General features: G+C 48.5%; 1 protein-coding gene across 2 annotated transcripts in view; it reads left to right on the top strand.

Moving 5' to 3' along the window:
- Positions 1-14,834, top strand: part of LOC134609283 (F-box and leucine-rich repeat protein 13-like) — a 66,182-nt gene that overhangs the window by 3,358 nt on the left and 47,990 nt on the right. The window contains exons 2-6 of one of the 2 annotated variants that reach the window (XM_063452946.1): positions 3,347-3,453; positions 11,037-11,158; positions 12,262-12,398; positions 13,251-13,388; positions 14,404-14,818. In XM_063452946.1, coding sequence (XP_063309016.1) covers positions 3,347-3,453; positions 11,037-11,158; positions 12,262-12,398; positions 13,251-13,388; positions 14,404-14,818 — 919 coding nt within the window. Of the gene's footprint in view, positions 1-3,346; positions 3,454-11,036; positions 11,159-12,261; positions 12,399-13,250; positions 13,389-14,118; positions 14,173-14,403; positions 14,819-14,834 lie in introns of those variants that run through there. The other variant, XM_063452947.1, reaches the window with a different exon arrangement.

The raw sequence follows: 14,834 nt of genomic DNA, 5'->3' as shown, positions 1-14,834 counted from the left end.
ACCGGTCCTCCTTCCCAACAGCAACCAGCGGTACCCGAGGTAGCAGATCTCCTAGACTGGTCCTGTGAGCAACCCCAGCAGCAAAGTGATATGCCAGGAGGGCAGTGTGAAGTGCAGGGAGAGGAGAGCAGCGTCCTCCCTCCCCAGCGGCAGGCTGAGTTACAGGGGGTAGAGGTAGTTGTTCCTGCCCCCCAGCAGCAAAGTGATATGCCAGGAAGGCAGTGTGTGTCCCAGGGAGAAGAAGGTGCAGTCCTTCCTCCCCAGCGGCAGTGTGTACCCCAGGGAGCTGATGGTGTCGTCCGTCCTCCCCAGCGGCAGTGTGTGTCCCAGGGAGCAGAAGGTGCAGTCCTTCCTCCCCAGCGGCAGTGTGTACCCCAGGGAGCTGATGGTGTCGTCCATCCTCCCCAGCGGCAGTGTGTAACCCAGGGAGCAGAAGGTGCAGTGCTTCCTCCCCAGCGGCAGTGTGTACCCCAGGGAGCTGATGGTGTCGTCCGTCCTCCCCAGCGGCAGTGTGTAACCCAGGGAGCTGATGGTGCCGTCCTTCCTCCCCAGCGGCAGTGTGTCCTGCAGGGAGCAGAGACAGTCAGTCTCGCACCCCAGCAGCAGGACAAGAGAATTAAAGAGGAGACCGCTGGTCTCCCTTTCCACCAGCAGAGAGAGTGGCAGGGAGAGGAGCCTGCTAACCCCCCTCCCCAGAGGCAGTTTACCGTCCAGAGAGAGGAGCTTGTTACACCCTCTCTCCAGCGGCAGCCTAACCCACCAAGGGGAGATGTTGAGCCCCGCAACTGTGCAGATGGGACCGTAGTCTCTGCACTTACAGCACCAGGGGTAGGGACGGTCGGTCCTGTCCCCCAGCCACAGAGCGATATATCCAAAGGGGAGACAGTCGGTCTCCAGCAACCAGGCTCCAACCAGACTACTCCCGTGGTAGTGCTGGCAACAGGACAGAGTACCGCTGGTCTCTGCCCCCTCAGCAACCCACCAAGGCAGCCTACCAGTCCCCCACACAGCCGTGGTGCGGCACCTGAACCTGGACAAGATTCTCCCTCACCCAGGTGTAGTAACTGTTTATTGTGGGTGGGCTGCTCTGCGGTTTCTGTTTTGTGGGTGGGTTGCTGGACTAACCAGGGCACTGACCGGCAGGAGGTCAGGTACCCTGTTAGTCTAATTGGTAAAGGGGAGAATTGTGGCGAAACCAACTTCGCCACTGTGAACTGGAGAAGCCTGGTTGCCCGCCTGCTGCCTTTGGACTATGGACCAGACTTTATGGGAATGTGATACCCCAGATAGCTATACCATGGAGCCTATTCATATAATTAAAGACTATGGGAAAGACTTTAGCTCCATGGCAATTGTACTGTGTGAATAGGATCTGCGCGCTATTCGGTAGTTTTGTGCGCTCAGATCCCAGCTATCTGGGGATATGTGAAATGTCTGTGTGTTATGGATAAAAAGTAACTTTCTGTATTTTAAAGTGTTTTTATGTCTTTCTGTAACCATGTGGTTAATGGAGTCTGTCTCTGTGCTGGGAGGTAATTGGATTACTTCTCCAGCACAGAGAAGGAAGCTGGAAAGCTAGGGGTTTTAAAAGATACTTTACTAACTTTTGAACCCCTGGTCTGATCCATGCCATTTTTTAATATGTTGTTCCCCTGAATGGATTGATTGTGGATATGTATTTTTATGTGAATGTGATGTATGGTTTTAAAGTTATGAAAGTTGTGTAAAAGTATATTTTAAACTGTATGCATAATGGGATTATGTGTCACACTAAGGGGAGGGGATGTGTGGGATGTAACATCTATGTCATTGGTTCTTTTATGCCTCCCCCTGGGTGTGGCCTGTATGTGTGAGTTGGAAATAAAAGCCAGGCTGGATGAGCCAGTCCTCAGTTCCTGTTTAACCCTCAAAATGAAGTGTCGTCTCGTTCTTGGGGGGAATTGGATTGTAAGCTGACTGCCAGGAGTGTAAGCGGATTGTATGCTTTTCTTGTTCAGCTGTTCCAGTTCGGAGTGTTATCTTGTATCCAGTTCGGGAGTTTGGTGTTCTGCAGTAGCTGTGCCTGTCTCTCAAAAAGGGGATTATCGCCTAAACGGATTTTATTCCCTTTTATGCTGAAACGGTCCGTTACAACCGCACTGCACCTCGGCTAATCGCAGAGTGCCTTAGATGACCGCACTGCACCTCGGCTAATCGCAGAGTGCCTTAGATGACCGCACTGCACCTCGGCTAATCGCAGAGTGCCTTAGATGACCGCACTGCACCTCGGCTAATCGCAGAGTGCCCTCGATGACCGCACTGCACCTCGGCTAATCGCAGTATGTCTTGGCTAATTGCAGTATGTCTTGGCTAATGCACAGGGAATTGAGCGAGTCAAATTATTTGGATATATCTGATAATAGTTGTTTGCAATTGAAAATGGGACAGTAAAAGGTCTCAAACATATGAGTATAAGCAGGGGCACAGTTATGGGGAGATTTGTAAGTGCTGAAGCTGAATGCAACTGGAAGATAGTTTAGAGACTGACAGAGGGGTGAGGTGTGAGAGTTGCTTTACATGAGGTAGTCTGGCAGTGGTGTTCATTACGGATCGTTGAGGGGCAATTTTGGGCACTTTTCAGACCAAATAAGCAGAGGGCTATAATAAGCAATATGGAAACAGAGACAAGCATCCTGGTGGCATCCTGAGAAATGGCAAGCACAAGGCATGTTTTAAGCGATAGGATTTGGTGATTAGATTTTATATAAGGGGTGAAGAAAAGATCAGAGTCAAAGAGCACACCAAGGCAACATGCCTTTGGGGTGGAGGTTATGATCGCTTTTTTTGACCTGTTTAAAAAAAAAAAAAAAGTAGGGCCAGATGAAGCCTTAGACAGTGGAAAGACAAGGAATACTGTCTTAGAGTTGAGATTTAGGACTCATGAAACCATCCAGTCAGAGACATGGTCCAGGTAAGAGAGATCAGATGAGTAGCGGTAGATCTGTGTATCATCAGTTTACTGGTGCTATTAAAGGCCATAGGATGATCTCCGGTCACCAGGAAAAAGGGTAAATTGAGAAGTGGTCCCAGTACAGGGCCTTTAGGAACTCCAACCGAGAGAGGAGGAAGTACCAGAGAAGGAGACATTGAAGGAGTGACAGAGAAATAGGAAGAAAAGCAGGAAATAGCGGTGTCTCCAAGGTCGTGAAGGGTAAGAAGGAGAAGCTAGTGGTCAGCAGTGTTGAAAGAGGCAGATAGATCAAGAAGAATAAGTAACCAATAATGGCCTTCATGGTTGTCTCTTGATCATCCAGTACATAGACAAGGATGCAGTATTTTCATTACCCAATATTGTTTCTCTTTGCAGACCATTGGGCAGCTGTTCTTGGCTCTTTATGAAATGGGCTTCGAGGAGGCGCAAGTCCAGGCTGCTTTGCGAGCTGGATGTTTCATGGTGCAGGACGCGGCAGACTGGTGAGCTCCACTAGTATAAGAGAGCCTGTTTTGGCAGAGTATTTCATTTAAAAGGACACTCTGGGCACCATTACCGGTACACCGTGCTGTAGTGGTTATAATGTTCGGATTCCCCAGATGTCTTCTTTCATCCCATTTAGGAACGTTTTAATGTAGTCGTTCTGGTATATATAGCCTGTCCCTGTAGGCTTTTTTAATTACTGTCTAGTAACCCCTCTAGTGGCAGTCACTCAGACGGTCACTAGAGGTGCTTCCTGAGAGACGTTCAACTTATTCACACTCTGCATGGAGGACCTGAATGTTCCTCATGATTCAATGCATTTCTATGAAGAGTTGCTGATTGGCGCGGTGTTTTGCCGTGCATGTGCAATAGCCTCCCGATGCTTTCCTCTGGGAACTTGATCTCTGTAAGCTCGTTTGAGCAGGGTCCTCTTCAACCTATCGTTCCTTCAAGTTTTCTTGTAATTGTCCAATTTATAGTTAAATCCCCCCTTATAATATTGTAAAGCACTATGGAATCTGTTCTAGCTATATAAAGGGGCAGAGTGTAGGTGGAGTAAAATCACCATTCCCTTTTCTGACAGGGGGGCCGGGGACTTAAGATGTGCTTTCTTAGCTAAAGTAACAGGAATACATACTTGTATTTGTGTCACTATAGTGTCCCTCTAACTGAGACTGGAAGACCCACGTGTTTTCAACAAAGCCAGGTTACTATCATACTGTGAATGATTTGACGGAGTAATGACACATGGAGCATGTGGCTGTCTACAATGTTTTTTTAATGCTGTCATCTCACATGAAAAGTTACTAATATCTAAATAAACAAATTCTACTCACCCCCACCAACTCCAAACATTTATTGGGGTGAGTAAAAGTGATTACTATGTGGACTGGATAGTGAGCTTGCACCTCAGTCCGGAGCTTACTTATACAGAGTTACACATATTAATGACTGTGATGGACCGCTGGCACTCCGACTGAGTACCTCCGCCAATCGATGCTCCTAGCACTTCACGAGGACTCCGAGCACTCCAACCGACACCATCAGCACTACGGACCCCACTTTGAGCGATGCAGCTGTGCCGGGGTCTCGCCGTGTCTCACCCACCCTGGATCCACGACCAAGATCCAGCTCCCAGTGGGTGAACAAATCAAGCTCTTACAAGAGCTTACTCTGGGAGTAAGTGATTATAGCAATCCCCAGAGTGTAGGTATCCCTTCTCCCAAGCATGTGCCAAGGCTTCAAGAAAGGTACAAGTAGGTCTGGTTTATTGAGGGCTACCTGCCCAGTATTTATGCAAGTGTCCACCAGGTGGACACTCCCCTAGGGGACCTGATGGAACAATGGGACACATATTGGATATCAGCCAATCACAGACAATACAAACAAAACAGTCCCACAGTGACATCACAATCCCTCCTCTCTATCCTGGAGATAATTGGGAAGTAATCAAATTATCTCCCAGGACAGACTCCATTAACCACATGGTTGCAAAAAGACATAAAATTACACAATGTTACAATTACTACATAAAACATATACATGCAACATATCCCCAGATAGCTTAGATCTGAGCGCACATTATTACCGAATGGCGTTCAGATCACCTGCATACAGTTCAATCGCCATGGAGCCAGTGTGGCTTCATATCAGTTATTCATATCTCCGTTTGAGTTTTTAATGATAAATATTAGGACAGCACAAAGAAAGTAGAAACACATGCTTTGACGTCAGATCCATTGAGTCTGCCCTTAAAGGACCACTATAGGCACCCAGACCACTTCAGCTTAATGAAGTGGTCTGGGTGTCTGGTCCAGCTAGGATTAACCCTTTTTTCTATAAACATAGCAGTTTCAGAGAAACTGCTATGTTTACATTAGGGTTAATCGAGCCTCTAGTGGCTGTCTCATTGACAGCCGCTAGAGGCGCTAGCGTGCTTATCACAGTGAGAAGATGTCAGCGTACATAGGAAAGCATTGTAAATGCTTTCCTATGAGACTGGCTGAATGCGCGCGCGGCTCTTGCCGCGCATGCGCATTCAGCCGAGGAGGAGGAGAGCTCTCTGCCCGGCGCTGGAGAAAGAGGTAAGTTTCACCCCTTCCTGTCCCTAGAGCCCGCCGGGCTGGATGGCGAGGAAGGCCTTAAACACTTACCTTTCTCCAGCGCCGGGCTCCCTCGGTGCTGGAGACTCTCCTCCCTCTTCTTCAGTCATCGGCTGAATGCGCATGCGTGGCAAGAGCCGCGCGCATATTCAGCCAGTCTCATAGGAAAGCATTCTCAATGCTTTCCTATGGACACTGGCCACTTCTCACTGTGAAAATCACAGTGAGAAGCGCGGAAGCGCCTCTAGCGGCATTCAATGAGAGAGCCACTAGAGGCTGGATTAACCCTAAAGTAAACATATAATAAAATCAGGAGAGAGAGTAAGCGCCAGATAACAAATAAGGCAGCAACCCTTGAAGGGAATCCCTCAAAAACCCTTCAGATACAAAAAGAGTGAAAAACAAAGATAAAGGTTGCACCAGAATAGACAACTAAAATATATAATAAAATATGGGGGAAATCCAAATGGAAAAACTCAAAGCTGGACAGATCTTACTTAGATCAGATAGTCTGTATAGTGCTTTATCAGGAACCGTGTCCTCGCTGTCCTTCCTCAGGGGAATCCAGTATTATGGAAAAAGATAAAACAAATAGAAAACCAAATAGTATGGTATGTCTAATAGGGTACAACAAATGATAAAAGAAGATAGTTGTAGCGGATGGCGTTGGACTGTCCTCAAGGGTTATGTTAAAAATGCAATTTGTGTGTTTATTTTCCTGTATAAATTAAATTGTATGTAGCATTCGTATGTTAGACCATCCCAGAGAGAAGTGTGTGCCTTATTAGGCTTTCACACTTCTCTAACCGCAGTTTAATTGGTCCAATCGGTACTTTTTAGATGTATCTGGGTGGCCGCCGTTCGGCATACGAACACGTGGTGGCAGCCATCTTACGCACGAAACCTCAGCGGTGTTTGGTTGTCGAGTGTCTGGAACTCAAATCGGACACCTTAATTACCCGAACACCGCTGAGACCTCCAGGGCTCTGTAACTCCCGAACGGAGGGGCCAACCAGCCCCTCGTTCGGTGAATTCAACGTACCGAACAAGGGGATTCATACGAACACCCTTTTATCAGTGGATGGCAAGGATTTATGTGTGTTTTATCTCCCGAACGGAGAACGACCGCAGGGCCAAAACGCACGGAACCCTTTTCAGCTACCACCTCATGTGCGGTCGGTCACATAACTCCCGAACCCCTGGTCCGATCTAGGTGAATTATATGTTAGTCACCCAGATCAGGGCTATCAGGGGGTGCCACTTAGATAATTGTACCTCACATTTTTAGGGTACATCCAGAAACCGGGTAAACCTGTGTAATGTGTAAGTGGATTATGTGTCACACTGAGGGGAGGAGATGTATGGGAGGTAACTACTGTACCAATTATTGTTAATCCCTCCCTTGCATGGGAGAAGCCTTTATAAGGAATATGTGTGATTAAAAGTTCAGTTCTGCTCCTGATGCTGTGTGTCGTCCAGTCATTGGTATTGATGTTGGGATATTGTTGGATTATTTTGCCTGCTGGAATTATTGACTTATGGATTTCTAATACTTGTTCCTGAGCCTCACTGGGATCTTAAGTGGAGATAACCTGTGTAATAGCAGCTCTCCGCTACAATGGTAATGCACTCACATGTGTTAGAGCTATGACTAGCTCTAGTGTGGAAAGCGTACAGCGGTATAATCCCCGCTTCTGGGATATAGTGCAGGCTTCTTCCTTCAGGGGGTATGTTCACCACTCAAAGAAAATAAAAAAGAGACGATCAATAGTGCTCTCTGGATAAAACAGTATTAAATAAAATATATAAAAAGGTACTCACAAAAGTGGAGCAGGCAAACTGCTCCCTGATAATAGCGTTGGTGGTATGATCCCCACCTCGGATTGCTTGGAGTCCAGGATAATAAAAATAGTAAAATGCCAGGTAAAAATATAAAGTATATAAAAGATAATTGGCACAATAAAAGGTGAACAAAAAATCTTTAATGAATAAAATACACAGTATAAAATATCCACAAACGCGTTTCGCCAAAAAGGCTTTTTCAGTATGGAATAAGACCGAATACCTGGCAAGGTGACTATAAATAAAAGGACAATAATTTAAAATTGTCGCCAAAACCTAAGGGCAACCAATAGGAATACAGTGGCTAATAAAATATATTAGAGCATTTTAAAACAAATTTTTTTTTTTTTTAATTCTTTATTTTTGTTATGTAACGATTAAGTAACAGGCAAGCAGATTTGGCCACGATAGCACAGATCAGCATATTAGAGGTTACATGTCTTGACAGAGACGTGGCATGCATGACAATTACACATTTTTCGTGAAGGTATAAGAGAACATTCGTTTGGTACAAACAATGAGTACTTATGTTATCGCTATGCTTAACAACCGTTTAGTTAATAAAAGAAGAGAAACATTACGCGCTAAGTATGTGCATCTAGATTGCTATTTGGGCACATAAGAGATCGTGCACAAGATTATCATTAGTTGTCAGGTTTATAAGGTACAGGCTTTTCTAGTCCTATGTGACAGTAGTCTGCAGTAAAGGTCATAACTGAATTACGTGCTAAACACATTAACATGTCTTTTAGATAGGTCTCTGAGTGTCTGATGGGGATGCACGTTTTAAAGGATCCAATAATGCTCAAGGGACACAAGTTAGCCCTGTGTGAGAGATCTCTAAGATGAGAAACACAATTGCTGAATCCTGGCTAGCATGAATAATTAATTATTACCGGCGGGTTGCCCGTAAGGCTAGGTAGGCAAGCCGATGTACAGCAGTGATTATGACATTTGGACAGACATAGTGTATATGGTTACCGGGTAAACTAACTGCGCTGAGTACATTGATTAGTGATAAGCTCTATTAAAAGAAAACACAAACGTACGCAGAGAGATCTATCACATTTTTTACCACTTGGCTTGTTAAGATGTTTGTATGGGTGGTGCAGAATGACAGTCCTGCCAACCAAAGTGAGTCTCTAAGAGGGCTGTACAGTCAAGTAAGTGTTCCAGCAGGGGTGGGTAGCCGGTGTTGCAGGTACTCTAGGGTGAGTCTCTCTCCCTCTGCGCCATTCAGCCGATGCCTCGTGTGGGTAGAGTGCAGACTTGCGCCAGTGGTTTGAGTGGGAGAAACGCTAGGGGTGCGTGGTTCTTTTTCTGGGTGCGGCATTCGGCTCGATATCCATGGAGAGGACTTCTTATGTGGTCTCCCCACCCTTCCCTGCTCCCAGCGCACACCCGATCACCTGATCTGTCAACTCCGCCGAGTGCTGCCGCCTGAGCTCGGGGTTCACCAGTATGTTGCCGTCTCCTGTTCGTCGTAGCGGCGGGGTAGTGCCACTTGAGTGTCTTCGGCGTTGGTCTGGGCCTGTGGTTTGGAGGCTTCTGCCGGATTGTTCTCCGTCTTCTTCCCGCCCTCCAGGCCGCACCATTGACCTGCTCAGGTGCTGCGGGTTGCCGTGTAGGTACCTGTGGGGTTATGGGTGGCAGGGCCATCTCTTCGGTGCCCCCGCGGGCCTGTATTTTGGCCCAGAAGGCTGTGAATAGACTTTCGAGCCTCTCCTCTAGAGGGGGCAGCGGGGATACAGGCTGTGAGTCACACGTGGTGTTCGCCATGATTCTCCCCTCCGGCCCGGCAGTGAAGCTTCGTTCCCACTGTGGTTCTGTTGCTGGGTTACAGGCTTTAGTTGCCGGGATATCCCTCACCGGCAGGGGGGGGGGGGGGAGAGAGAGTGTGTCGGGGGACCTTCAGGCTGGTGGACTCCAGCAAGCGGTAGGATCGGCCGTCTCCCCCGCTCTGTCCGGTTAAGCCTCCTATAGGCCTCAGGTCTAACCCCGGGATGGATCTGCCAGTTTAAGTCGCTGGGACCTTCTCTTTGTGTCACCATCGTGTATCTCCGTTACTGGGTCTTGTGAGCTAGTAATATGAGAAGCTTTCGCCGTGATTATGGCTTATTTTGAGTTTTTCAGCACGGAGCTCTCACGAAGTGCTACCGCTCGGCATGGCAGCCAGGCTCCGCCCCCCCCCCAAAAAAACAAATTTTATATATAGTACTTTTTACATAATGCTGCAATTGAATTTTAAAAACGAGCTTTATCTCGCTAGATTATTATAGTTGTATGCGGTCAAGTGACTTCCGTGACGCCGCATAGGAGCATGGGAAATGTAGTGTTGATAGGACACATGCGCGCGCCCACAGAAGGATATATAGAGTGCGTCGGCATGCACATTGCTGCGGTCGACGCCTGAAAAGTGGGCATGGAAAGGGGCGTTGATTCGCAGATTAATGCGACCAATGAGTGAATAGACAGGCAGGTGGAGGGAAGTTATCAAGCCATCGGCGCGCTCAATAGCCGCAGCCGACGGCAAAGCATTAAAAAAGACGGTGGCACATATATGGGCCGTGCCGTCGGATAGCCACCATATTGGTGGAACTACTGCCTGTGTGAATAAGGGGGGGGGGGGAATAAAATGAATATGAATATAAAATGGGTAAATAAATACATAAATACCTATAAAAACATAATGAACATATGAAACAAAAAAGAAACAGAAAATATAAGGAACATATATACCATAAAAAGGAGTAATAAAATCACAAAAAGTTAAATAAATTAAAGTCAGCATTTAAACCATGGGGTATAAGGGTCTGAAGCTTATACACCTATTCCATTTCTGTTCTCCCAAGAATGTTTTTTGTCTCCTCCTCTCCAGGGAGTAGTACATTTTTTTTATTTTTTTTTTATTCCTATACATTTTAACATTCTTGGATCTTTATTGAGCTTTAGTAAAATGTTTGGACACTGAATGATTCAGATATCCATTTTTTATGTTTCTGGGTGCCAGGTCCCTCTAGGATTAACCCTTTCTGCTATAAACATAGCAGTTTCAGAGAAACTGCTATGTTTACTTTAGTAAAAAACAAAGATAAAGGCTGCGCCAGAATAGACAAATAAAATATATAATAAAATATAGGGGAAATCCAAATGGAAAAGTCTTAGCTGGACAGATCTTCCTTAGATCAGATAGTCTGTATATCAGGAACAGTGTCCTCGCTGTCCTTAAGCTGAAGTGGTCTGGGTGCCTATAGTGGTCCTTTAACATGGTTTCCATCACTTTCCCCACTACTGCAGTAAGGCTTACTGGCCTATAGTTGTCCGACTCCTCCCTACTACCTTTCCTGTGAATGGGCACAACATTCGCTAACTTCCAATCTTCTGGGACTACTCCTGTTATCAATGATTGGTTAAATAAATCTGTTAATGGTTTAGATATTAAACCAGTAAGCTTTTTTAATAACCATTAGGACTGCACTTTATTACTTGATCTGTCTAGCTGCCAAATAACCCGGCACCTGGGTGTCATTTCTGGCTGTGTCTGTGAATACAAATTTGGGGTATTAAAATGGGTGTGTTTGGGGATCACAATTTTCGTAGGTGCAGAGATTACATTGGATACCACTTTTGTTTTGCAGGATTCTTCAAAAGGGCCAGCAACATGCCACATTACACACGCGTGTGGAAACCGAGGCTGAACATGGAGCTGTGACCGCTTTCAACTCACCGCTAGAAAGAGCACCATCTTCATCATCTTCCGGTTAGATACCCCAATACTAAGTGAACACAGAATTTAGAATGACACAGACAGAAGCAGCTATGGGACACAGAGTCTGTCCCTCTCACTGCAGGTTGACACAGACAGAAGGAGCTATGGGACGCGGAGTCTGTCCCTCCCACTGCAGGGTGACCCAAACAGAAGGAGCTATGGGACACGGAGTCTGTCCCTCCCACTGCAGGGTGACACAGACAGGAGGAGCTATGGGACACGGAGTCTGTCCCTCCCACTGCAGGGTGACACAGACAGAAGCAGCTATGGGACACAGTCTGTCCCTCCCACTGCAGGGTGACACAGACAGGAGGAGCTATGGGACACGGAGTCTGTCCCTCCCACTGCAGGGTGACACAGACAGAAGGAGCTATGGGACACGGAGTCTGTCCCTCCCACTGCAGGGTGACACAGACAGAAGGGAGCTATGGGACACGGAGCCTGTTCCTCCCACTGCAGGGTGACACAGACAGAGGGAGCTATGGGACACGGAGCCTGTCCCTCCCACTGCAGGGTGAGACAGACAGAAGGAGCTATGGGACACGGAGTCTGTCCCTCCCACTGCAGGGTGACACAGACAGAAGCAGCTATGGGACACAGTCTGTCCCTCCCACTGCAGGGTGACACAGACAGGAGGAGCTATGGGACACGGAGTCTGTCCCTCCCACTGCAGGGTGACACAGACAGAAGGAGCTATGGGACACGGAGTCTGTCCCTCCCACTGCAGGGTGACACAGACAGAAGGGAGCTATGGGACACGGAGCCTGTTCCTCCCACTGCAGGGTGACACAGACAGAGGGAGCTATGGGACACGGAGCCTGTCCCTCCCACTGCAGGGTGAGACAGACAGAAGGAGCTATGGGACACAGTCTGTCCCTCCCACTGCAGGGTGACACAGACAGAAGCAGCTATGGGACACACAGTCTGTCCCTCCCACTGCAGGGTGACAGACAGAAGGAGCTATGGGACACAGAGTCTGTCCCTCCCACTGCAGGGTGACACAGACAGAAGGAGCTATGGGATTTTTTATCTTTGCTGTCTGGTGTTTTTTCTTATCTCTCTGTTTCACATGTTCTCATAATCTTGTTTCCCAGTTCCTAGCACATCCCCAGAGCTGGAGTGTCATCCTCTGAGCAGTTCTAACCGCGCTATGCATAGAATGGCGTTTGAGAAGAAACAAATTGCCAGTTTGACTCGTGAAGTGAGGGAAGAAAAACGTTCTAAGAAAAAGGTGAAGGGAGATTTAAAGGACCAGAAAATGGGGGGCGGGGAAAGGGAAGGCAGTCAGAGAGAGACGGGGGGGAGAAAGGGAGGGCAGCCAGAGAGAGCCGGGGGAGAGAAAAGGAGGGCAGCCAGAGAGAGCCGGGGGGCGGGGAAAGGGAGGGCAGTCAGAGAGAGATGGGGGGGGGGGAGAAAGGGAGGGCAGTCAGAGAGAGATGGGGGGGGGGAGAAAGGGAGGGCAGCCAGAGAGAGCCGGGGGTAGAGAAAGGGAGAGCAGCCAGAGAGAGCCGGGGGGAGAAAGGGAGGGCAGCCAGAGAGAGGGGGGAGAAAGGGAGGGCAGCCAGAGAGAGGGGGGGAGAAAGGGAGTGCAGCCAGAGAGAGCCGGGGGGGTGGGGAAGGGAGAGCAGCCAGAGAGTGCCGGGGGGGTGGGGAAGGGAGAGCAGCCAGAGAGAGCCGGGGGGGGGGGGGAAGGGAGAGCAGCCGGAGAGAGCCGGGGGGGGGGGAGAAAGGGAGGGCAGCCACAGAGAGCTGGGGGGGGGGGGGGAGGGAGAGCAGCCAGAGAGAGCCGGGGGGGGGGGAGGGAGAGCAGCCAGAGAGAGCCGGGGGGGGGGGGGGAGGGAGAGCAGCCAGAGAGAGCCGGGGGGGGGGGTGAGAAAGGGAGGGCAGCCAGAGAGAGCCGGGGGGGAGAAGGGGAGGGCAGCCAGAGAGAGGGGGGGGAGAAAGGAAAGAAAGGAAGGGCAGCCGGGGGTGGGGGGAGAAAGGAAGGGCAGCCAGAGAGATGGGGGTTTGGAGAAGGGAGGGCAATCAGACAGAAATAATGGAGAAAGGTCATTTTATTCTGGAACATTAAATTTTTCTCCAGGATCGGGATCTGGTACTCCAGCGTATTGCAGAAGATCGTCAGAAACTGCAGGAAAAGGTGCAAAAAGCTGCAGCAGAGACAAATCAAGTTTCAAGGGGCACGGATCTTCCAGCACCAGAAACTGGCTGCGCTCTGATGGTGGGTTTATATGAAGGTATCAGCACCAGAAACGGGCTGCACTCTGATTGTGGGTTTATATGAAGGTATCAGCACCAGAAACTGGCTGCGCTCTGATGGTGGGTTTATATGAAGGTATCAGCACCAGAAACGGGCTGCGCTCTGATGGTGGGTTTATATGAAGGTATCAGCACCAGAAACTGGCTGCGCTCTGATGGTGGGTTTATATGAAGGTATCAGCACCAGAAACGGGCTGCGCTCTGATGGTGGGTTTATATGAAGGTATCAGCACCAGAAACGGGCTGCGCTCTGATGGTGGGTTTATATGAAGGTATCAGCACCAGAAACGGGCTGCGCTCTGATGGTGGGTTTATATGAAGGTATCAGCACCAGAAACGGGCTGCGCTCTGATGGTGGGTTTATATGAAGGTATCAGCACCAGAAACGGGCTGCGCTCTGATGGTGGGTTTATATGAAGGTATCAGCGCCAGAAACGGGCTGCGCTCTGATGGTGGGTTTATATGAAGGTATCAGCACCAGAAACGGGCTGCGCTCTGATGGTGGGTTTATATGAAGGTATCAGCACCAGAAACGGGCTGCGCTCTGATGGTGGGTTTATATGAAGGTATCAGCACCAGAAACGGGCTGCGCTCTGATGGTGGGTTTATATGAAGGTATCAGCACCAGAAACGGGCTGCGCTCTGATGGTGGGTTTATATGAAGGTATCAGCACCAGAAACGGGCTGCGCTCTGATGGTGGGTTTATATGAAGGTATCAGCACCAGAAACGGGCTGCGCTCTGATGGTGGGTTTATATGAAGGTATCAGCACTAGAAACGGGCTGTACATAGGAAAGTGTGTGTCCTAACTTTAAATATTGATGACCGTGCATGATGGGAGGGATAACGACACATTACTATAATGGGAGGGGTAATAGCACAGATGGGGTAACTGCAATTCAATAGAGCGGTTTAAGTAATAGCTGCTTTCCTACATTAATTTGAAGTGGTTTCTGATTTTCTCCACGGTTTTCCAGGTGCGTCTCCCTTCTGGGAACTCCATCCGTTTGCAGTTTGCTGCTGACACCCTCTTGCAGTGTGTCTGTGATCATGTGGACTGTATTCAACCATCTTTAGCACCCTGCAGTCTCTTGCAGACCTTTCCCACTAGACACTTCACCGAACAAGATCTGAGGTGTAGCTTGCAGGAACTCGGACTTACACCCAATGCCACGCTTTGTGTACGTCCCCAAGAGAAGTCATGCTCTCAGCAGCAACGTGACTCAACCTTAACGGATCCTTCCCCGGAGCCGGTGGACAGTATTTGTAGTCCAGATGATCTAATGGCACAGGGAAAGCGACTGCTGCCCATCATGGGTTCTCCTGCACACTCTGTGTCCCACAGCTTTACCATCAGAGATGAACTTCCCACCACCCCACAACACACTTGGGGTAAGGAGACTAGGCT

This window comes from Pelobates fuscus, chromosome 4 (genome assembly GCF_036172605.1).
Source record: "Pelobates fuscus isolate aPelFus1 chromosome 4, aPelFus1.pri, whole genome shotgun sequence".
NCBI lineage: Eukaryota > Metazoa > Chordata > Amphibia > Anura > Pelobatidae > Pelobates > Pelobates fuscus.
This window is presented reverse-complemented; position numbering and strand designations above follow the sequence as displayed.